Raw genomic sequence first — 22,287 nt, forward strand, 5'->3', positions numbered from 1 at the left:
CGATGGAGCGAGGCGGCGGGGCCGCGGCGCGGCTCCTCTCCGCTGGGCGCAGCCGCCCTCTCCTCCGCCTGCGGGAGCGGAGCAGCTCCGCCGCCGGGCACCGGCCCCCCTGCTAGGCTCCCGGGGGGCTCCGAGTCCCATCCCGCACCCCCTGAACCCCTTGTGCACCCCCTGAACCTCTCGTGCATCCCCCCCAACCCCTTGTGCATCCCCCTGTGCACCCCCGACCCCCTTGTGCATCCCCTGTGCACCCCCAACCCCTGTGCACCCCGAACCCCTTGTGCATCCATCCCCTGTGCACCCCCAACCCCCTGTGCATCCCCCTGTGCACCCCAAACCCCTCGTGCATCCCCTCCGTTCCCTTGTGCATCCCCTCTGCACCCTTAGCCCCCTTGTGCCCCCCTCCGTGGCTTCCAGCCCCAAGCCCCCCGCCTTGCATGCAGCCCCAGGGCTGCAGGAGCTGGGGCCACACACCATGGGCACCAAGCAGACCAAGGGTTGCCAGCCGGGCAGCGCTGGGGAGAGCCCCCCGGCCCACCACCGCAAGAAGGTACCCCCCAGGGAAAGGGGGGACTTCCTTGCCTCCCTCGTGGTGAAGTCCGGCGAGAAGTTTGGGAAGGGGGGTGGCAGCAGCTTGCCCCCTTACCACCGGCGGATCTGCATGATCCAGGACATGCTGGTGCTGGTGAAGCAGGGGAAGCAGGAGGAGGCCACCGAGCTGCTGAGGCACCTGCGGCAGGTGAGGATGGGCAGGTTTCTCCTGGGGGGCTGCCTGCTTGCGGTGGGGAAAAGGCGGTCTAGGAGCGAAACACATCCCGGTTTCGAAAGCCTGCTAGCAAAGAGGGGGCACGCTCGGTTTTTTGTGGGTCTAACTTACGTGGCGGAATTTTGGGGAAGTGGCTGAGGAGCTGCAAGGGTGGTCATGGTGTTGGAGATGAAAAATAACCCCGGGGAGGTGCTTTGCATTGTCTGCAGCGAGGAACCCTGCCGGGTGCATTTTTCTCCTTCCCTTCATTGCCTGCGCTGATAGCTCTGGGGTTTGCAGTATGCACAGCCCACTCAAGGAGGTTCCCACTCAACTTTCAAAAAGTTTGGTGTTTAAAGCAGATCTGTAAAAAGCACTGAGGCAATTTGAGCTGGCAGCTTTTGAGAATCAGCTCTTTTCTTCCCCGCTCAGAAATACCAACAGTTGGCAGCTTTGCTTTTTATCTTGTTCTTTTTGACGCACAGTCACTTGGTGGAGTTTTGCTGGTGTTGACTGGGGCTTGTAGAAATGAGCGTGCGAGACGCTGTGCGAGAGCGGGGAATTAATTGTACGGAGCCCGAGACCTTTCGCCTTGAAAGTCTGTTTGAGCTGGGCATTAGCTGAGAAGCAACACTACGGAAAGTTGCTGTGAGCAAACAGAAAGGCAGCTGAGGAGCACTGCTCTGTATCCACCAAATTAGCATTTAACCTTTTCTACTGATAGACGGTGATAAAAAGACTGAAGTGCTGGGCATTTTCAAGGCTCTGGGGTACACAGGGCTTTGAAAAACAGCAAGTTTTCCATGCAAACTGAAAACAGACCCGGCTTCAAGCTCGGTTTTTCTCCCAAGGAGCCTGCAAGGCACCCAGCTGCTCGGTGTAACCAGTTCTACCACCTGGGGAAAAGTTGCTCAGATCTTCTCTGGGCATCGGGAGCTGCTTTCTTGCCCCGTAGATCTGCCCTGTGTCAGTCTGTCCACGTGAAAACAGCTGGTCCAGAGTCTCGTGGATTTCTTCTTGATTTTTTTTGGGGGGGGCATTTTTTCCCCCATTTTCTGGTCCTGTTAACTTTTTAGCAAGTGGACGCGTTGCTCGGGGCATGTCCCTGACCCCTTCACCTCCCCGAGAGGCATACTTCCATTTACCCCATCGGCCAGGGTCCCTCTGCCCGGCCGGTTTACGTGACTCGGGACTATCTTTGGAGCAGTCTGGCTGAGAAATCTGAACAGTTTCATATGGGTTTGCGTTCCTTTATAGAAAGCTCTGGCGACTTACCCTCAACCTTGAGATAAGGTGCTTTTTTCCGAGATGAACGTGCCCCTTCCCCGGGAGTCGGGAGTACGACTCTTTGGGACAGTGACCTCTCCGCGCAGGATCTGTGCGGCCGCGGGTCAGACACATGGTTGGGAAAACCCCGTGAGGCAGAAGTGGCCATGAGTTGGGCAGAAGATCCGTGCCAAAATGTTGCACCATCTCAGCCCCGCCAAAGCTTTATCGTTGCACCAGCAGCCCATTGGAGCTGGCAGAAAGGCAGGTGCTAATTTTAGAAGGTGTTTATATCAAACACCCCCCCCAAAAAATAAATCTTGGTGCCTGTGAAGTACCGTGAGTCGCTCCCAAGTTCCCTCTGGCTTCAGATACTGGTTTTTCTCAGCGATGCTTTGGACCGTCCTCTCCCTCCCCGCGGGCTGGCCATGCAGGGTGTGAGGGAGCTGGGACACGTCGCACCAGCTGCCCCAGTGACAAATCTGACCATGGGGGCATCGCATCATCTGACTAAGGGGAGGGGGGGGAAGCTAGAATTTAATTTTAAAATGCTGGGGGAAGCGAGGAACCTGTTACAGTCAGATAAGTCTTTGTGAGTGAGTGTTTCTGAAGAGCTTGCTCTGATAAAATATATCTTAGAGTGTCAAAATAGGGAACACTTTGTCCTAGATACTATAATAGACTCGAAGCACATTTTTAATGAGACGGTATTATTCCTTGCCTCTGGGTAGCGAATGTGGGATGCCCCACTGAACAAATCCCGGTTGCTGTGGTTTTTGACAGGCTGACTTTTGGGAGGTGGTGTTCTGGGGGTGCATCGGTGGCTGCAAGGGATGCTCGGTTCGCTCCCAAGGGGCCGTGAGGCAGGGGGAGTCTTTGAGAGCTGAGCTCCTGCCACGTCCCAGCCTGAAAATGCGTATTTGGGGGGAAGGACGAGCTTTGCCCTGCAGAGAGGGATGGATGGGTGAGCACGGTGGGGCAGAGGCCTCTTCTCGTGAGCTGTGAATGCGGCATCACCGCAGAGGGGCTATGGCGTTGGTGGGTCCGTGTAGTTGCCGACGTAACGTGCGATGATGATGATGCTGCAAAACTGGGGTTTTTGAGCTGACCTGGTGACTTGGTGCCCAGCTCTCAGTTTTGTTTACTCTTTTTATTTTTTGAAAATCCCAGCCATTTAGATCACTGGGAGCCTTTCCACTAGCTTCACCAAGTTCTGAAGCCAGCCCAGCGTGCTAGCAAGGGGGTAGGCGACAGCATCCCTGCGATTTGGAGGCGCTCCATCCTTTTTTTTCGAGCGGGAGGAGCACATTCCCAGACCTGAGGCTGACCAGCTTTTCAGCTTTCCTTGACATAACGTCCTGCCTGACCCACCCCCTGCAAGACGAGGTTTGGGGGGCTTCTCCTCCCGCCTGCCAAGGCCCCCACAAAAGCTGTGTTTGATAATCAGCCAAAGGGCAGGGCAGCAAAACCGTATTTTCAACATTGTGCAGGTCCACGCTGGCACCGACGTCCAGCATGGCCTTTTGCATTTCACCAAATTTATCCATCCTGCTCCCCTCCCCTGAAACGGGAGTGATCCTGTTTTCTTTACGGGCTCTCGTAAGGATTAATTAGCATTTCCAAGAATGCTCGGAGGTTGCAAAGAACTATAAAACTGCTAAGATAAGACGCAGGCTTCTTTTTGTTTAAAAAGGTAAAAAATGTGAACAGCAGATGGGCTCTTATTTGTTTCGAGGCTGCTCCTCAGAGAGGTCAGAGGCGGTCTCTGGTGCAGAGTCAATTCGATCCCACTGCCTGCCCTCAAAATAACATTTAGGTTATTGCTGCGTGCAAGGGCTGGCAGCGGCCATTAGAAAGGGTATGTGCTCCTCTGGCACAGCCGGCCTAATTTAATGACAGGTTCTTTAGCTAGAGATACCGGTTGCTCTTTCCTTCTGCTCTGGTAACGCTGTCGACTGCCTGGAGCCCAAACCCCACATTGCAAAATTAAAATCCCCTCCCAAAAAAGTGCTGTCGGCTGCCCTTTTTGGATGAGGTGTGTTTTCCTATAAGCCATCCTCACCAATGCTGCATCCTCACCAATGCTTTTGGCAGTTAAATGCATTGGAGGATAAGTGGAAATACACTGAAATACTTAACATTTTATTGAGGCCAGAGTTTGGGGTTGCAAGGAGCTTGCTAGTCGCCTGGATGGAGCCGGTTGCCTTTGATGGAAGTAATCCTTGCACTGAATAACTTTGAATTCTGTTTCTCTGCTATAAAGTGACTTCCTAGATTTACCTTTTGGCATCTTCTCTGCTTTCCTGCAAAGAGCTGCTGTAGGGCCTCACCCCAGGAGAGGGTGAAAACTGAATTAATTAAGGGGGTCCAGCACTTGGAGAAACCTGGGACCCTGTACCCTGACCCTGTGGCTGTCACGGCTGGGAGAATTGCGGCTCCTCTGTGCTGCTGAGTTGCTGTGCCCGTTACCACCAGTTGCAGAATAGGCTAGGCTTTAATAATATATAGTGTATCACTTTTTTTACGTTTTTTTTTTTGACGCACTCTTGAGTTTCAGTGGTTAAAACAGCCAAGTGCTGTCAGTATATTAAATTCTGGGAGTGTCCCTCCTGCTGGGGAGAGGATTTGTAAAACAAAGCATGTTTTCCTCCTCTCCGCTGCCAAACGGATCATTTTCCCGAGTGAAATGGTGAGGCGCTTCCCAGCACATTACGTTTCACTTGAAGAATTTGCCATTGGTTATGGCTTGACATGGAGTTTTTACTGGGCTGTTGCTGCTGCTCCGGCGGAGCTGGGCTGGTGGGAGAGGAGAGGAGGAGGAGGAGGAGGAGGCAGCATCCACCAGCTCTGGGCATCACCTGCACATGGCAGGAGGTGTACAACAGTTCCAGGAATTAAAAAACAAACAAATAAAAAAACCCCAAAAAAAGGGAAAAGGAGGGCAAAGTATCGCAATAAAACCTGCAGGCGCTGAAGATGGCCAGAAGCCAAATGGCGAGGTCCAAGGTGCGGCAGAGCTTCGTGACTTGTAAGGTGGCTTCCCTGCGCACGCCAGCCTCGCCTGGGCGGTGGCGGGGTGTCAAGGGCAGGGGAGAGGGGTCAGGGCCCCAAACAGGGGCAAAGACACCACGGTAACTCTGATTTGCAAGAAGGGGCCGGGGGCAAACGTGCTCTGACGCCCACCGAGCCGTGCAGACCCTGCGCCCGTGGTGCAGGCAGCTGCCCCTTTGCCGTGGACAGCCTGCGATCCCCGTGGTCTGTCCCCCAAATACATCCCTGCCGTGGGTGCAGGCGTCCCCCTGCCCCGTCCGAGGCCGAGCCCTGGGTTTTGCAGGCAGCGGTTGCGGGGAGCAAGGCGCGACGTGTCCCGACGTCCACCCTGCTGGGTCGGTGATTAAATGCCTGCTACTTCTGAGCTGCTGCCTGGTGCTGTGGGGACCGCGTGGCGTGGGGATGCTTTGTTAATTAAAACGATGAGTATCTTCATCGTAAGAGGGGGCTTGGTCAGGGGGAATAGTTTAAAAAAAAATAGAAAAATGGCTAATGTAGAGACAGTTCACTTTGGGCTCCTGTGGCCTTCTCCTTGCTGCACCAGAGCAAGGGACTGTGTGATAAAATTAAAAAGCAATTATTAGGGGCAGTCCTTCTGCTTAATTAACATTAAGTGCATTAAATGGCAACTGATGTAGATGGAGGGCTATTTATCCCAGTTGTCCCTGTGATTTATGTCACGCCCGTCCCTATTTTCTTCCCCTGGTTCCCCCGGTGCTTGGAATTTTGCACTTTCCGGGGAGGCAGGAGCTGTTGGGGAGGGTTTGGCGCAGGGCTGTGCGGGCAGCGAGCCACGGCCGGTGGCCGGGGCAGCCCGTGAGGGAGCAGCGAGACATCAGAAGGCCAGCAGCCTTCCTGGGGAGGGTAAGCACTGCTTCTGGAGCTCTCAAAGAGAGAAATGCGGACATATCCAAACCTTCCTGGGAGGTCAGCTCTAGCATCTCGTGGGTGCTCAGAGGTGCTGAGATGGGGAGGGGAAGGTTTACCTGAGTTCAGACCAGCTGGGCAGTGTTACACCCAGGCGGGCTCACCTATGAAGGTACAATTTGGCCCCTTGGCATAACTTTGTGTGCTTGGTAAAAGCTCCTGAACTATTTCATGGCCCCATATCAGCCTGGTTTGTGCGTTACACAATGTGCACCTTCATGGTACACAGTGTGGGTCAGGACTGCTTTGGGGGTTATTTATTTCCCCAAACTACACTTAAGAGACAGAGATGCTGTTGCATAGTAGATCCCCATGGAGGTGGATATGTTGTCAGGCGAGTTTGCAATGATTGTGGTGTCTCTGGCAGCTCATCAGGATGAAGGGGATGTTTTTCGGTGCTGCCTTGTCTCAGATTCAGACTTTCTCTCCGAAGGATGCTGGCCCCGGCTTTGCACCAGCCTCGAGCATGCACTTCAGCCTTGCCGATGCCAAAACTGCTTAAACGTTCCTCCTCAGCAGTGCAATTGGACGTGCTTATCGACATCTAGAGCAGACCTTGGGGAGCGCTGCAGTCTGGTTGATATCGTGCAGCTTATCCGCAGCCTGCGGGCGCCTCGTAGCTGGACTGTGCCGCTCTCTGCTTGCTCTCGGCCCCGCGTGCACCAGCCGTGGGGCATCATCCCCGTGGAGACCGTCCTGTGGCCCCCGGGATGCTGGAGGACCTTCAGCATCGTTTCTGCCATGCAAGCGAAGGCTGGGTCTCTCCTCCTGAGCTCTAAGACCAGCTGATGCATCAGAGGTGACCAGGGCTGGAGTTTCTCTGCTCCCCACAGCCGGTGAGCTGCTGGCAGGAGGGCAGGGATAAAGAGGTTTGCAGTATTGGGCTTGTTTTTTTGCGAGTGGGAGTCCCCGGGGACGGGGAGCAGGGGCCGAGGCCGGATGCCCGCTCTGCCTGCAGCGCCGGGCACCGCACGGTGGAAGTTGGGTAACCCGGCAGGGTAACCGGCAGGGTGGCTTTGGGATTAGCACTTGTTTCCTCTGGTTTGGGTTGCTGACGAAACCACCAGTGCTCCCCACAGTTATTTTTAACCCTTAGGCTGCCAGAGGCATTGACAGCAAATGGTGGTGCCTGGCAGTGGTGGGGTGTTTTCTGCCCCAAATGGGTGTCTCTGGTCTCCTCACCATGCTCCATAACCCTGCCCTGCTGCAAGCTGCTCTCTTGCAGCATCCTTTCTCTGCTTGTCATCCTCCCATCCTGGCTCCTTCTGCTCTTTTTCCTTTCCCCATGGGATTTGCAGGGGGATGCGTCCCGGTGTCTGCTTGGCATCCGAGCAGCCTGGTTTTAATTAACCCCCAGAAGGTGGCTGCCACTGCTCCTCCTAAGGAAACTGTGTCTTTGGGGGATGCTGAGATGCAGGGAGGGAGGAGAGGGCCAGGCAGTGCCGGGGAGGGCAGAGGCGGTACGTGCTCAGCAGCGTGGGCTCAGTCCCGGGAGCCCCCCCGTGCAGCAGTGATGCTCATCCTGCCACTGGCACGGAGCCGGGAGGGTTTTCTCTTCTAGCAGGGATGCCCGCCCTGGGATTGGGGAATCACATGCATAAGAAATTAGTGTTGCTAGTGGATGCATTAATGCAACACATGCAACGCACCCAGGCAGGCCCTGCTTGCTGCAGGGACGGCAGTGAGAGAGCTGAGCAGGGGCAAGATCCATGTTCATATATCCGCTGGCATCTGAGGAGCACATCCTGGATGAGCTCCCTCCACAGCCAGCTTTGCAAGGGTCCCCGGCTCAGCCTTTCTGGAAGCGCTGCTGGCTCGGAGAGCTGCGTGCCCGGGGAGATGGTGGCTCCCATGCGTGCCACAGCTCAGGATCTGGGAGGTGATGCAGCACGGGGCTGCCTCGTCTGAAAGGGCTAGAGATGAAACTGCTGGGTCAGGTCTTGGTTTCCTTCCTCTGGACCTGCAGAGCTGGGCTGGGTTAGGCTGGGCTGGGCTGTCTGCTGCTGGCCAGGGGCGGTGGGCCGCTGGTTGCTCCCAAACGGAGGAGGGGGTCTTGCCTGTGCCCTCACCAGAGCCAGAAATCTCCAAGCTGGGAGAGGTTGATGGTTGCAGCTGGCAAGCCAGCCCCTATGCAGCACTTTATCTGTTTATATACTATAATAGCAGGAATGTGTCTTCCCCCCCCCAGACTGCTGCTGCTTTCACATCTGATGTGAAATGCAGGCAGCTCGGGGCTCCAGCCCTCAGACAGGCTGGCATGCACCTCTTTTTTTTTTTTTTTTTTTTTCTTTTCCCTTTTTATCTTGCTTCAAACTGTAAAACCCCCGTGTCTGAGGGTGTCTTCTCTCTCTTGCCAGCGCGTGGGTGTGACGGCTGTGGGGGAGAGACCTCCCTGCAGATCCCAGCGCTGGGACCTGGCTGGGACGGTGTGCCTGAGTGTGCAGGGGCTCCAGGGGCACAGGGGTACAGGGGGATGCACTTGAAATTCAGTATATTGTAGCTTCTTGATAGTTTTATATCAATAATAATATTCTATGGGGGGGGTGGGTGGTGACCATGGCCTCCCCTTAGGTAAGGGAGATGGTTATATATTAATATTAATTTCATTCTTGTACAAAGAGATACAGGATTTTTTTAGCATTTAACTTCTTCTGCAGGTCCCAGCCAAAAGCCTAATGCGATTTAATGCATAATTCCCTTTCTCTCTTTTGTGTATCTCAGCCTCTTTCTCCTCCAAATTTTGGAGAAAAGACCAGCGAATGGTAAATTTAATCTTCCCTCTAAAAGAAAAAGCAAATTGTCCTTTCCATTCCTCCCCAAGCAGAAGGGTTTAGCTCCAGTTACTCCTGGCTCTGACCTTGCTGCTTTGCAAGCAGGAGCTGCTTCGAGCTTTCCGGCTTTCTCAGGTCTTTTCAAGACTCTTTACCTTTCAGACTTTGTGTCTTTCAAAGTCAGCGACGCTTTTTTTGTGCGAGGGGATGAGCGCACAGCATCGCCAGCTCGAGGGAGAGCCTCGGACACGCACCAGAGCCGATGGGAGGGAGATGCCTCCTTCCTCATGCCTTTGGGTATCTCAATTAATTATCTGATTCCTTAGGACCTCTCTCTATGTTCCTGGAGGCCTGGCTCTCTTTCCATTACAGAGCGGGACTCAGGTTTGATATCGGTGGAGGAATTTCTTTATGAGATGTTTCTGGGTTTTGCGTGGGTTGCAACAGCCTGCGCATCCTTGTTGCCCCATGGAGAGTTTCCTTGAGGTCTGCTCTCCACAGGCAGTGGATCAGGCCGCTGCTTTCAGTCCTTCAATGTCCCCTTTGCCTTTGAGGCTGGTTTCTGAGGAATAGCAGCAGCATTTCCAGGGCTGCAGACCTGCTCCTGCTTCCCACTGGCGCTGCTCCGCCTGCCCGTCCCTGCGAGGTTTTGCAACGTTTGTGGGTGCGCTCACAGGGGGCAGGGGATTGCATTCTTGTGTTGCACAAGAGATTATTTCTAAGGCACTATCCCTAAACTTCTGATAGTAATTGAGTTGAAATGAACGTTAATGAATTGAAGAAGAGCCCAACAACCAGCCTGCACTCTGAGCAGGACCCTCGGGTGCAGGGGATGGGTTGGTGTTTCTTTGGAGGATGGGGAAGCGCGTGCTGGGTTTCTCAGCTCCTTGCTTTATGTTTAGCCACAGAAAATGAATGCTAGCTGGGAAAGCAAAAGTATTCCAGGTTAGAAAAGGTGAGCCACCAGCGTGGGCCGTAGGGTGCAGAGCAGCTCGGGCGAGCTGGGGGTGACGGGGCAAGCGCTGGCCACTGCCTTCACCCAACCGGTTGCTGTGGCACCTACTGGGGATGGGACCTCCAGCTACGTGGGAGGTGAAGCACCGTTCTGTAAACCTCAGCATGCAAAACACGCCAAGGCGAGTGAGTGCTGTCTGTCCCTCCCCCCTCCTGAAGCGTGATGAGCTCAGAAAACATGATATTAAAAAACCAACAGTAATGCCTTTAATAGTTCTCATATCTTCATCTCTCGCAGGCAGCAATCTTCTTTGTGCAAAGGCAGAGATTCCCCATGTTTGCGTGACCAAAGGGCGTGGGGCTTTAAGCAAATCTGTGCCTGGGAGCTCCTGGTCCCGTGGCCGGGTACCACGCTGGGAAACGCTCCCAGAGCTCTGGGGATGCTTAAACTGAGCCCACTTGGGGGATGGCTGGGAGCCGGCAAGCAATTAATTACTATCTCGTTCTGCAGAGCTGTTCCTTCACCTCCATCCTCCCCAAGGCCAGGCAGATCTTGGCACAACAATTAAATCCCAGCAGGGGAAAGCAAAATCTGCTGAGGAAGGAGAGCAGATGTGCCCTCAGCCTTTTGCAGTCTATGGTGGGAAATGGTTATTTTAGCCGGAGATGTGCTGAGGGTTTTTGTTGGGACACCTCTCTCCCCGTTCCCACCCTGCCTGCAGAGCCGGTCCCACGGAGCACGGTGCTTGTGGTGGGGACCGGTACCATCTCTCTGACCGTGGTTTGGGACACCCCCACCTCCAGTGGGAAGTGGAAAGCAGGAGGTTGGGGGTCCCGTGAGATGGCAAGTATGAGGGCAAGACCCTCAGGTTAGACCTGAGGGGTGCAAACCCCAAAAGGTAAAAGAGCACACTGGGGCAGAGCCCCAACTCCCATGCACGAGGGATGCGCCATACCCGCTGCAGCATCTACCGTGGGTTTTGCTCGTGTTGAATAAGCCCCAGGCCCTGGTCCAGGCTGAGCTCACCAAAATCAGGATAGCAAAGCACAAATCTCTGCAGGAGCAGGACTCAGACCTGTCCAAACAGCCCATCCTTGGTGGTCCCTTCTCTGAAGTTCCCTGTTGCCCCATGGTGGCACGCAGACAGAGCTAATGAAGCTTTCGTTCATTCTGGCATTCCTTCATATGTTGCCATGTATCCCATCTATTTGGATACAGCTCTCGCCGCTCCAGGATTGGAAGAAGAGGGGATTTGGGGGAAATCTCGCTCCCAATGGCTGCTGTGGGCTTCCTGGGCGAAGGCGGAAAGTGTGAAGCAATTTGACATGCAAGTGTGAATGAACTACATCCATAGCGGTGACCGCAGCCAAAATCAGCAAGGAGGGAGTCTTGATTTAAGCAGTCTGTTTTTGTGGGTAGGATTTTTTTTTTTTTTTGGTCATTCTGTAAGAAAGGGGATGTTTTCCTGTTTGGTTGTAAAAAGCTGCTTCTGCTTGGTGTAATTGGATACTTCCTTTTCTGAGCAAGGAGACTGGTGGATCTGGGGGCATTTATTTAGGCAGCTGTTTGGCTAGGCGATTAATTTTGTATGTTTTTATTCAGGTGGGAAATGGTGAATTTTGGGTTTACATGAGTGATTTATTTTTTTGTATTTCTGGCTCAAGTTACATGGAGATGAAAACAAGAGTTTAAAATGCAGAAAACTAGTATTTTAATGTTATTTGATCAGTTAATAAACCCAAAATATGCTGGATATGTAGGGCAGACAAAGTAAATGTCTCAGAACACATTTTACATTTAAAACTAGTTGATCCATTAACTAGAGTATTAATTGTACATAATGAATTACGCTTCTGGTCACCATAATTAGCGATCTTGGCCTCTCGGGTTGCAGTTTTACTTGCAGATTGGAAAACATGCGTTTCTCCATTGTACTCCTGATTTGTGCATTGACTTGTTGAAGTTAGGTGTTGAGTTGGACTAGGAGAATTAACTGAAAGGAAGATGTTTTCTTTGTTCTTGTGAGATCTGGGAGGATCCCACCCCTGTAGCTGCCGTACCTCGCTTACCCCCAGTTTGGAGGCACCTGCCAAGGTGGATCCTCAGAGAAGCATCCAAATTCCTTGGTGCCAGAGAGGGACATTACTATGAAAATCTTCAAGAAAGATTTTACTTTCCAAGCTTCTTCCCTCTAATCCAAGCACCAAATATCACTGACCAGGTCCCAACTCAGAACAGCCTCCGCTCTACCTAATGGTTAAAAATCTTATGCTGTAAATAAAAACACATAAGCATGAGATAAAACATGGGAAAGACTTAATTTCTTCCCTTAACCCCCAAAACCGACTGACTTTCCTTCAGTGGTGTATTCCTGTAAGATAGGGGCAAGGTTCCCAGTTCCCCGTGGTGTAAATCGGAGCACTGATTGAGTTTTGGGGTGGAAAGATAGGAGGCTTGCGAAGCACCCTGTGAAAAGTGGAGTTAATTTGCCCCAGCTGATGGTCTCATCCATTACCTTCCCAATCAGCATCCCATTTTTCTGAGGGTGTTTTGAGAGGAAACCCTCATCTCGGCTATTCCCTTCCTCGGGCTGCTTGGCAGCCTCTCATCTGCAGACAATCAATATATTATTATGCATGCCATTACCAACCTGTCAGGGTGTATAATGGGAATTACAGACTGCCTGCCTGGCCGGCGGGACGGAGGGCTGCAATTTATACAGCCAGTCTGAACAGCAGGCTGTGCTTGATAGCTTTGGAGGGGAATTAAGAGCATTCAGCGTGGCCCTGTTTATTGCAAGTATTGAGCCGTGCCTGCTGTCCTTGCCTCCTGCTCTCGCCATCGCCGAGCATGAGGCTGTGCTTTTCATCCTGTCTTCAGATTACAAGCGTAGCTCTTAACCAAATACCTAAGTGCCCTTAAAAACACTGAGCATCACCAGCATGGGCGATGCAAACAGGCTCCTTCCACGTCTCTGCGGCGGGGCTGTGATGTCTGTGATAACACTGGGCTCGGGAAAGACCCCGACCCAAGTGAGCGCTTGACGGACATAGGTGAAAGCCCTATTTCTGCCCAAAATGAGAGGCGGTGGTGTGTCGAATGTGCTGTGGCCGGTGCTGTTCGTAGCAAGGTGGTGTAGCCCCAGCTGGCACTGCTGTGTTTGATTAAGTCCCTTCGTGTCTCAGTTTCCCTGTGTGTAAAGTAGACGTGTACTCTGGAACCGCATCCGTTGGGGTGTACGGGGACTTGCACTAGGGAAAGCTCCTCTTCCCTGGGTCTTCCTAGTGCAAGCACGCTTTAAGTATTCGACTGAATTATTTCACTGATTTGGCTTAAGCAGGGGAAAAAGGTGTCTTTGAATTGTGTGTGCGCAACATCTGCTTTCTGACATCTCCTTTTTGAGTATAAAAATCCAGTCCTTTCCACGGGTGAATGCCAGAAGAGGCATTTCTTCTCTCTTGCCTTGTTGCTTTAGGACGAGGGTGTCAGCAGCTCTGAGAGCTCCTAGGACTGCGGGTTGTCCCAGCTTTTAGGATGCATGCATCTCTCTCAACCTCCTGGGTGTGTCGTAAGCAACGTGGGACTGTGTGTGGGCAGCATCCAGCACAGCAGGTCCCTGCTCCTGCGTGGGGAGCAGCTGCCGTAACTGTACCATGAGTTGACTTTCCAGTACGTGGCACCGCTCATTAAGTGGATAGGCTGAACTGCAAAAAAGAAATGGCACGGGGGCTCTTTCTGACCTTCTGCGTGCACGGCTTGGGGCTGGTTGGTCCCTCTGTTTTCCTTCCCTGTTGCTGTCCAGAGAAGGAGGGTGGAGAATTTGGCACAGTGCAGGTGACAGGGTCAGCCCCTCTACAGCAGCGCAAGGTTTGGCTCCAGTGAACCGCTCCATCCCTGTTCAAACAGATGTAAAGCAGTTCTCTGATGAGATTAACTCCCTGAAACATGGTAAGAAGTCTCTGCTTGGGGTGCTTTCATCTCTTGCCCATCAGCTGTTATTCTCCACCAACACAAAGACAATAAATAAGCTAAACTCCTCTCCTGCAAGCCATTTTTAAAAAACTTCTCTTTTGGTGTTGCTGCATCGTGTAAATCCACTGTATTTTCTAGAAAGACTTGTGTTTGCTTATGTGACCTCCCTTTGGAGGAGACGGTGCCGGAGCAAAAATATGGAAGCCTGAAATAATCCCAAAGGCAGGGATAAAGTGCTGTTCCTGCAGGTTTACGTCATTTCACAGTGCTCCCTCCGTTGATTGCAGAAGGATGAGAATGACTTCTTGCTGCTGAGCACCACGTGCAAAGTCCTGGTGGGACCCAACGCTGACCAAGCTCCATCTCTGGATACTTCATCTCTGACTGACCCATCCGTGAGCCGGCAAGGTGCCGCAGGGCTGATTTGCAGCTCGGGCGCTCCAGGCTGTGCTGGTAGTTTAACTGAATGAAACTGTCTCCAGGCAGAGTTGCACAAAGCAAAAGAAAGAGTTGGGAGAAGGAAAAGTTGGTTTTGTGGTTGGGTTCTGGAGTAGGGCCTGAGCTTCTGCTGCGTGTGTTTGTGCAATGCACATGTGAAGGCATGCTTTTTTGGCCTGACCCAGCTTTTACCGTTACGGCAGCTAAATGTGGAACAGAGGCGGTGATCTGGAGGGAGCGGGCAGCAGATTGCAGCGGGACTGCGGTGCGTGGGGAGAGACGTGGCTTCGCTGCCCGACGCTGGTGGGCTGTGCTCAGCCCTGAGCAGAGAAAGCCCTTGGCAAACCAAAAGGGGCTGGTTTGTGGGTGAGATCCGCTTGGCCAAAAGGGTTTGCAAGGGCTGAGTGCTAATGGGTGAAGAGCAAAGGTGTATTGTCCTTGGGAAGCGGGCAGACGGGGTCTCGTGGCTCCGCTCTTGCGGCAGCTGGGCACTTCGCAGTCTTTGCCTTCATCATCCCTTCAAAACCCACGTAATGGGGGAAAGCATCTGTGCTACTCGCTTTGCAGAGGGAATGGAGGGGCAGAAGGACTGAGCATCCTCCTGGGAAAGGGGAAGGGCAGCGTCCTCTGGAGCAGGGAAAGTCCCAAGAACAGGGTCAGTGGTGTCCGGAGGTGGCAGAGCCACGAGGAGGGCTCAGGGCAGCTGCTCTTTATCTCTTTCTGAACGTGCATGTTGGGAAAGATAAGGGGGAAAAAAGGAAAGCGATGACACAAATTGAGTCTGCTTGTCAGCCTCCTGGCCCTTAGAAGCAGGTTTTTCCAACCTTTTCTACTTGTCAGTGGTGATTTTTGGATCAGCCTGTGGCATCTTCAGAGAGAAACAAGGTTTTTTCTTTTTGTTTAATGTCTTGCAAAAGGAGTCTTTTCTTCAAGCATGATTCCCTGGCATTTCTTGGGGGGGAAGAAGGTCCCAAGACTCGGTGGGTGTTATTCTGTGTTAAATGCCACCCCAGCCCATTGCAAACGCCATGGTTTACCCACATCACTTGCGTGTGAGGCTGTAGGTGTCTGGTTCACCACGGGCCAGTTGCTTCTACACTTGGAAGCCAGCCCAGTGACTGTATTAGTCACGTCTCGGTGCTGTCTTGATATTGAAATCAGCTGTTTCATGGCCAGTTGAGGAATTTCAGCTCAGGGTTGTGGATGTCTCGGTGGGACTGTAGCAGGGAAGGGAAAGCTCGGCTCGCCGGCAGACAGGGCTGCGCAGTGAGCTCATCCTGGCTTTGCTCTTGCTCAGCTCATTGTCTTGCATCAGGTTTCAGCAATTATTCAGCCCTGCGGTTGTATCTGGAAAACGATATTAAGCAAGTTGGTCCTGCGTCCTGAAGGCTTCTAGGGTTCTTCTTTCTCTGCTGTTAACTTCAGGAGAAACTGGTGGTCAAAAATATTAGTATTGGCTATTTTGAAGTTGGAAAATAAATGCTCTTGGCTTATAATGCCAGAGCTGTGGTGGGAGTTTTAAGCCAAAGACTTTGTTCTAGCACCTGTGGAAATATTCTTTGGCCATAGCATTTCGTGGGGTCTAGTTTAGTTTTCCCAGGAAGGCTCAACCACCCGTGGAGAAGGACAAGGGATTAGCAGGGTGCTCTGTTACCGCCGGCATTTCAGGCCTCTGCTTCTGGCAGGGGCCGCTGCCTGGGGTGGTGTAACATCGTAAGGAAATGGGGAAATAGCCCAGGGCATGGAGACAGAGGCTTTCCTTGCAGGGTGCTTTGCTGATGTTCCTCCAAGGTTTGTGTAAGGAGGTTTTGGCTGTCCCTGCAGACTACATGAGCAGAACTCATAGGCAGACAAATTTCCCCCAAGTTTCCCAGGCCCAAAAACCGCTCCAGAAATTGGCTCCTTGTAGTGAACAAGCAAAACCCAGCGTGAGCCGTGGGGAGGCTGATGTGTGTTGGACCGGCTGCCCCGGAGGCTGATGTGTGTTGGACCCTGCTGGTGTGGGCAGCAGTGTTGGGGGTCAACAGCCAGGTCTGGGGGTGAAATTCAAAAGGATGCCAGGAATTACTGGAGGAGGAAGGATCTGCAGTAGGTTAAACGAAGGAAAAAGCCAACAGCATGTGCTGATAACAACCTAAAGCCATTAGGGATGGGATGGAAGGGCTGATCTGACTTGCCAGCCATGTGTTGAGGGAGAGATCAGCTCACGCTTGTGCTGGATCACCATGGCGGAGGATGTGGTTTGTCCAACATGATGCATGAAGATGGTGCGTGGCTGACAGCCTGGACCTTGCGGGACGGGAGGTGACAGCCAGCCCATCAGATGACCTGTGCCTTGGTGCCCCGGAGGTGCAGGCTACAGGTCTTGGGCAGCTAATCAGCCATTTGGAGCTGGGATGGCTGCTCTAGTTCAGAAGATGCAGCTGAAGGGTTTATCTATGGCCCAGTTGAAGAGAAAGCCTGGAAGGATGTGCTTGAAATAACACTTCAAACAGACCTCAACACTCACGTCCAGTTCAGTGTGGTTTCGGGGGCTTTGCCAGGTTGGGACAAGGTGCGGGGAAAGGCTGCGTAGGCAACATGTTAACTGAAAAATTGCTTTGCTTCTCTGTGGATGAAAACTGCAGAGTGTTAAGATGAAGGATCTGAGGGTTGCCCTGACCAGCTAACATGCTGGATGCTGCAAGCCTTCATCCCAGAACCATCCTGTGGAGGCTTATGTCAGCACCTTCGCTGGAAGCGCAGGCTCTTCTATCTGAAAGAAAACCAGTGCCAGAAATCAGAGTGAAGCACCAGCTGTCCTTCATCCTTTTGTCCCTTACTGTCACTTTCCAAGAAGGAAACCCCTGGAGCCTCTCGGGCACCTCCATCCCTCAGTGGAAACTCCTGCTTTGGCTGGTTCCAGATATCTAATGGTTGAGTCAGCGGTGCCTGTTCTGCACAAACAATGACTCTCTGCTGGTGCAAAGGCTCTACCTTCCTAATGAGGGAACCCTTTGTGTGGAGCCGGGTGTTTGGGAGATGCGGATCAGCCCCAGGCAGAGGAGGAGGCATTGCGAACCTCACTCGGTGCTGCTTGGTGGAGCACAGTGAGCCACAGCTCACTGCCGGCCCCGCTTTCTTCTTGCATCTTGGCCTCTCTGACCTTGCTAAACTTGTGAGAACCAACTGTGCAAGTCCAGGCTTTTATCCTGAGTGCCAGGGCCTGGAGCTCAGCCGTGCTCCCATGGGTGTGAAAACACAGAATAGGAGCTGACACAGAAATCGTGATCTCCGGTGTAAACCGCTTTTAGAGCTGCCTCCTGCCTTGTTACTGGGACTGACTGGTGGTCCTTCTGGTCCTCGTCTTGGACCCCAACAGTGGAGGCTGGATAGAAGCCACCGGTGGAAGGAAACTCCTAATCAATCGGATTGGGAGCGACGAGAAGCAAAAGCCTGTACTGAAATCTGCATTGCATCAGCTAGAAGTGCACGAGCTCTGGCATGACTCAGCAGTGGAAGCAGCAGGTTTTCCATGGAGCTGTCTCCTGCAAAGCGAGCTTAAGGCGTGTTTATTGCCACGCACCAGTGTCGGCTAATAGCGTGCTATCACCTGCTGGGCAAGGCACCGCCACCCATCCATCACGTGCTGAATTTCCTCCGCAGAAGCTTCCTGGGCAAAGGTATGTTTTCTGTCTAGGTCGTCCCGAGTTCATTTGGCGCACGCTGCCGGCATCTTCACTGGGAAATGAAATATCAACAAGAGCGGCTTAATGGCCCTGACTGTCAAACAAAGCAGAAATATTCTCATTTTTAATCGGAGGGGGAGGAGGATGACACTTTGACAGCTCTTATTGCTGAACAAGATGTACCGCTGCCTGTCCAAGCAGGAGGCAGCTCCCGGGCGGGCAGGAGGGGATGTGCTTGCTTCTCCCTGCCTGGCTTGGGGATGCTGCTGTGGGTTTGGGGGTGCAGAGAGCACCTCTTCCCCCTTGTAGATGACCCAGAGCCTGCAAACAGGGCGAGAGGCGTGGAGGACAGCAGAGAGGCTGTTTATTTTCTGTGCCTGTTCAGCACCACTAATGAAACCTGGATGAATTTCTCTTCTTGGCCAAGCGCAGGGGTGTCTGGCCACGTGTGGGTTAATCTGTCGCATCCGTCGCAGCCACCACCCTCAAGCCCTTCTGCAGCAACGTGTGGTGAAATGAAGAGGAGGATCTTAATAGCACTTACTGGAAACGTTCGCTGGCGAGTAGTGCGCTGGCTCTCGCAGGGCAGAGTGCTTCTCGGACCAGCCCAGCCTGCAAATTGCCTGCGTCTCCTGGGATCTCGTTGCCTGATTTTGTGCAAAATGCTCTTCCACTGCTCACTTAAGCTGCATTTCGCTCTGATGAGCTGATGTTCGTGTTGTGTTCTGGCCATCGCTTCTCGAGTCGTACCCTGTGCTGCTGTGGAGGGAGTGGGGTTGAGAGGGCAGTAGCAGAGAAGTTTTGCTTAGCAAAAACCTGTATTAAATGCTCTGCTAATCAAAGCCCTTTGGCTTCAGTGGGACTTAAACATGTGCTTGTAGTTAATCAGGTATTTAAGTGGTTTTCTAACTTGGCAAGCATAAGATAAGATATCCCAAAGGAGAAGGAGGAGAGCAGAACCGTGGTCTCCCAACTAAAGGTGTTTGCAAATGTGGATGTTCAAGGCAGAAGGCAGCAGCGTGTGAGTCTGGGGACGTGGGTTTAACTTGCTCGGACTCATTTTCTCTGGTTTGTTCAGGGGAAGACTCTCTGCCTACCCCACAGGGGCTTTGAAACATCAAAGATGACGAGAAGGGCAGCGGGTAAGTGAAAGAGGAGACGAGCTGGGATCGCTGTGTCGCGGTAAATGCATCTGAGCCTGCAGCGGAGGACAGAGGAAAGGTCCCACCAGCGGCTGATGAGCTCCAGGGGCAGGCACCTCCCGGAGAGGAGGGCTCTGCCAGGCACCCAGGGCGAGACCAGAGGGGCTTGAGGAGGGATTTGCAGGGAAACCATCTCGCCTCGCACCTTGAAAAGCTGCCGAGCACGAGGCACTCGACGGCTGTTCGGTAGAGCTGCACAGGAGAGGCTAACGCAGCGCCTCGCTTGCGGCTGCTCGGGGGTGTAGGAAATACTTTCCCTTCCCTCCTTGATTTCACCCTGGAGGGACTAAGCAGCGTGGTTATCAGGATTAATTCAATAAGCTCACACTGGGGACCAGGCTTTTCAAAATGTGGAGGGAGCTGCCTTCATCTTCAGGCATCTTTGCACCACTACAGATCTGCTCAGTTTTCCATCATTTTCTCCTCCGTCTTGCTGCTGGGGAAGCTGAAGAAAAGAGAAATTATTTGCCCAAGACTCTGCAGCAATTCAGCAACTAACGTGGAGAGGCCTGACTCCTGCCGCTGATACCAGGTGGGGTTGGGGGGACCTCCCCAAAACCAGAATAGCTCCATCATTTGTGAGACTCAGGGAGTCTTTCATCTTCTCCTTCCCCTGTGGAATATGGGGAAAGTCACGTAATAACCTGCCCGAGAGCAGAAGGGAGAGGTGGGGACGGGGGGTAGCAGCTCTCCATGGCTCCTGCTCTACCTCTCTCTTTGGTGTCAGCTCTGACACCTTTGCAGTATCTTTTTATGCAGACGTGGAGCTCAGCAGTGGTCGGAGCATCGCAAGCAAAGCAGTGCCGGTGGGAAACCCTCGCTGCGTGTGGATGCTGATGCCAGGCATCCTTTGGGGCTTCAGCTGTCCAGCCATGCCGTGCCTTGCTGGATGCGGCCTTAGCTCCCGTGCTACCTATCACCTTGGCATCGTGTACTTTTAGGCACAGCTGCTGCAAAAAAGGCATTTCACAGGCTTGATTAGGAATTAATTGGAGAAGTGGGCGATAGCCCTACTTTTCCCTAGGCTGGAGCTGAGTGGATGTGGCTGGTTTCAGAGCGTGTCTGTTATCATCCTGTAATTAGGGGGATAGCTCGCCGGCTCGGCACAGTGGGTATCTTTGTACAAAAGCGCGTGTGGTGGGTGTTTAATGAAATTGCTTCTGAACCGCCTGCTGTCGGTGTCTGGAGAGAAACAAGCCGCAAGCTCCAAGCCTAGTTCATGAAATGGGATTGCTGAGGAGTTTGTGCCTTCCCTGCACCGCTCAGACAACCCCTGCCCCTCGCGTGGCTTTTGGGAACACATTGGATGGTGACCATGGGTGTGCATCTCCGGTCAGCGATGGAAGCCTTTTTTTATCATGATCACAAGGACGTGATGGCACCTAATATACCCTTTTCAATTTTTTAAGGTGAGGTTAGGAGTGCCAACCCTCTGTGTTAAATAGCATCCTCCCTGATTTCTTCTCCCTGCTGCAACCGCTTCGTGCACACGTTTATCTGGTTTTCTTCCTGGGTAGTTCTTCGGCAGCCGTTTGTTCCCAGTGCTGGCTGCATCCCACTGCAGGAGAAACAGACCCCGCCAAGCTTGTTAGGTGGCCTGGGCTGGTCTTGAATATGTCTCCATATAAATACACAGCATTATAGTTACCGTGATTATTATGCAAAGCATAGATTATTCTAGCATACGAGTGTGTTATGTATTGATTTGCCATTACTTTGAATCCCATTACATGAATCTGCTTTATTAATGGACTTTGTCCATGCTCGAGATTAACTGTGATGCTGGATTTGCAAATGAAAGAATTGAAATTCATGTTGTCCATATTAATTACTTGTGTGATGCTGGCCTTCTTGGCAAGCCGTTAGAAGCTGTGGAAACCTTTATTTTTATTCCATTCCCGTTGCTCTGTCTTAAGTAAGAAAATGAGTTTGGTGCTGTGGGATTTTTTGTTTTGCTCCTTTACTGGAAGCCTCTTTTAACTGTTGAGAAGGTACCAAGCGTAGAAAGAGGCTTCATCCTTGGTGTGGAATAGGCTGTCATTAACTCAGGATAAGTCTTAATGTCTTAAAAGTCTGTTTTCTAATCTCTTGCTTTGAGCTAAAATCTACCTGTATCTTGTTCCCTCTAAGGTTTTACAGTGCAAAATCCCTAACACATGTCGTCTTGCAGCGATACATAGCCAGACTCTTGTGTTAAGCGGAGCAAGGTAGCTGTAAAGAGTAACTCCGCTCTCCTTGCTGGTAGAAAACCAATGATATACCCGGACTTTGGATGTCCATGTGCCTGCAAACCAAGACTGAGACGAGAAGACCTGCTGTGGACCAGGGAATCAAGATTGCTCCTTCAGCCGCATTCAGGTGGTTGACTCTTGGGTCTGGCCAACATGGAGCCACCAGTGCAGTTCATTTGGTGCCATTTGGGTGGGGGGAAGAGAAGAAAACAGAACTCTGGTTTTGGGAGGGATGAGGTAGGGAGTGACGCCTCGGGGCAGCGGCAGGACCAACACGGGATACTTGGGGAAGGGCAGCAGCGCTGTGCACGTTGCGGGACATACACATGCTCCCATTTCCCCTCCTGTGGGATACACCCATGGGTGCCTATGTATAGAGGACGGGGTGCTCAGGCTAAGATGGGAGTGGAGCATACCCATTGCCTTACCTACCGGGGCATGGTTTTGGCTACGGCAAAACATTTCGCCTTCTGATTCAGCTGTGTGTTTGCTTTCCGGAGGTACCAATGGCAGCCCAAGAGCGCGGCAGCGCATTGGAGACGTACTTGGTGTGCTTTGGGTAGTGCCGGTGGTGCGCGTTGCAGTGTCTGGCCCCTCCCTTGCCGCTATCTATCCAAACCCATTTCTGTCCCTGCTCTCCTCTCACCCAGCTTTCTGCAGTGGTATAAATGGCACAAAAAAGCCTTGACATGTTTTTATTGGAGTCAGCTGCAATTTGTTAATTTAAATGATCTTTTGTAACGTTCACATCATTCTGCGGCAGCTGGTTTAAAGAGTTAATTGAATATTTCTCTCTCTCAAAGATGTCTTAAATGACTTCCCTTGAATAACCTACTCTGGAAAAGAGCTGTGTTGAGGAATCATTGACGCTTATTTTTACTAGCGCCTGTATCAATAAGATCTTAGGTTTTATTCTAGCACCTATCTGCTTTGAAGGATCCCAAAGCAATTGTCAAAGTATTTGTATAGTCTTCCACTGCTGAAATTCAGTCCCTTTGAAGTAGAGCTTAGCATTCATTGAGCGGTAACAATACGTCCCTCCATAGCTAATGCAGTAATAA

General features: G+C 52.2%; 1 protein-coding gene across 1 annotated transcript in view; it reads left to right on the plus strand.

Annotated features, from left to right (window-relative positions):
• The first annotated feature begins 337 nt into the window (after positions 1-337).
• The window catches only part of LRRC75A (leucine rich repeat containing 75A), a 97,976-nt gene continuing 76,026 nt past the window's right edge, over positions 338-22,287 (plus strand). Inside the window, exon 1 of the mRNA XM_072882497.1 lies at positions 338-739. Coding sequence (XP_072738598.1) covers positions 476-739 — 264 coding nt within the window. The 5' untranslated portion in view covers positions 338-475. The remainder of the gene's footprint in view (positions 740-22,287) is intronic.

This window comes from Ciconia boyciana, chromosome 17 (assembly GCF_034638445.1).
Source record: "Ciconia boyciana chromosome 17, ASM3463844v1, whole genome shotgun sequence".
In the NCBI taxonomy this organism is placed as follows: domain Eukaryota; kingdom Metazoa; phylum Chordata; class Aves; order Ciconiiformes; family Ciconiidae; genus Ciconia; species Ciconia boyciana.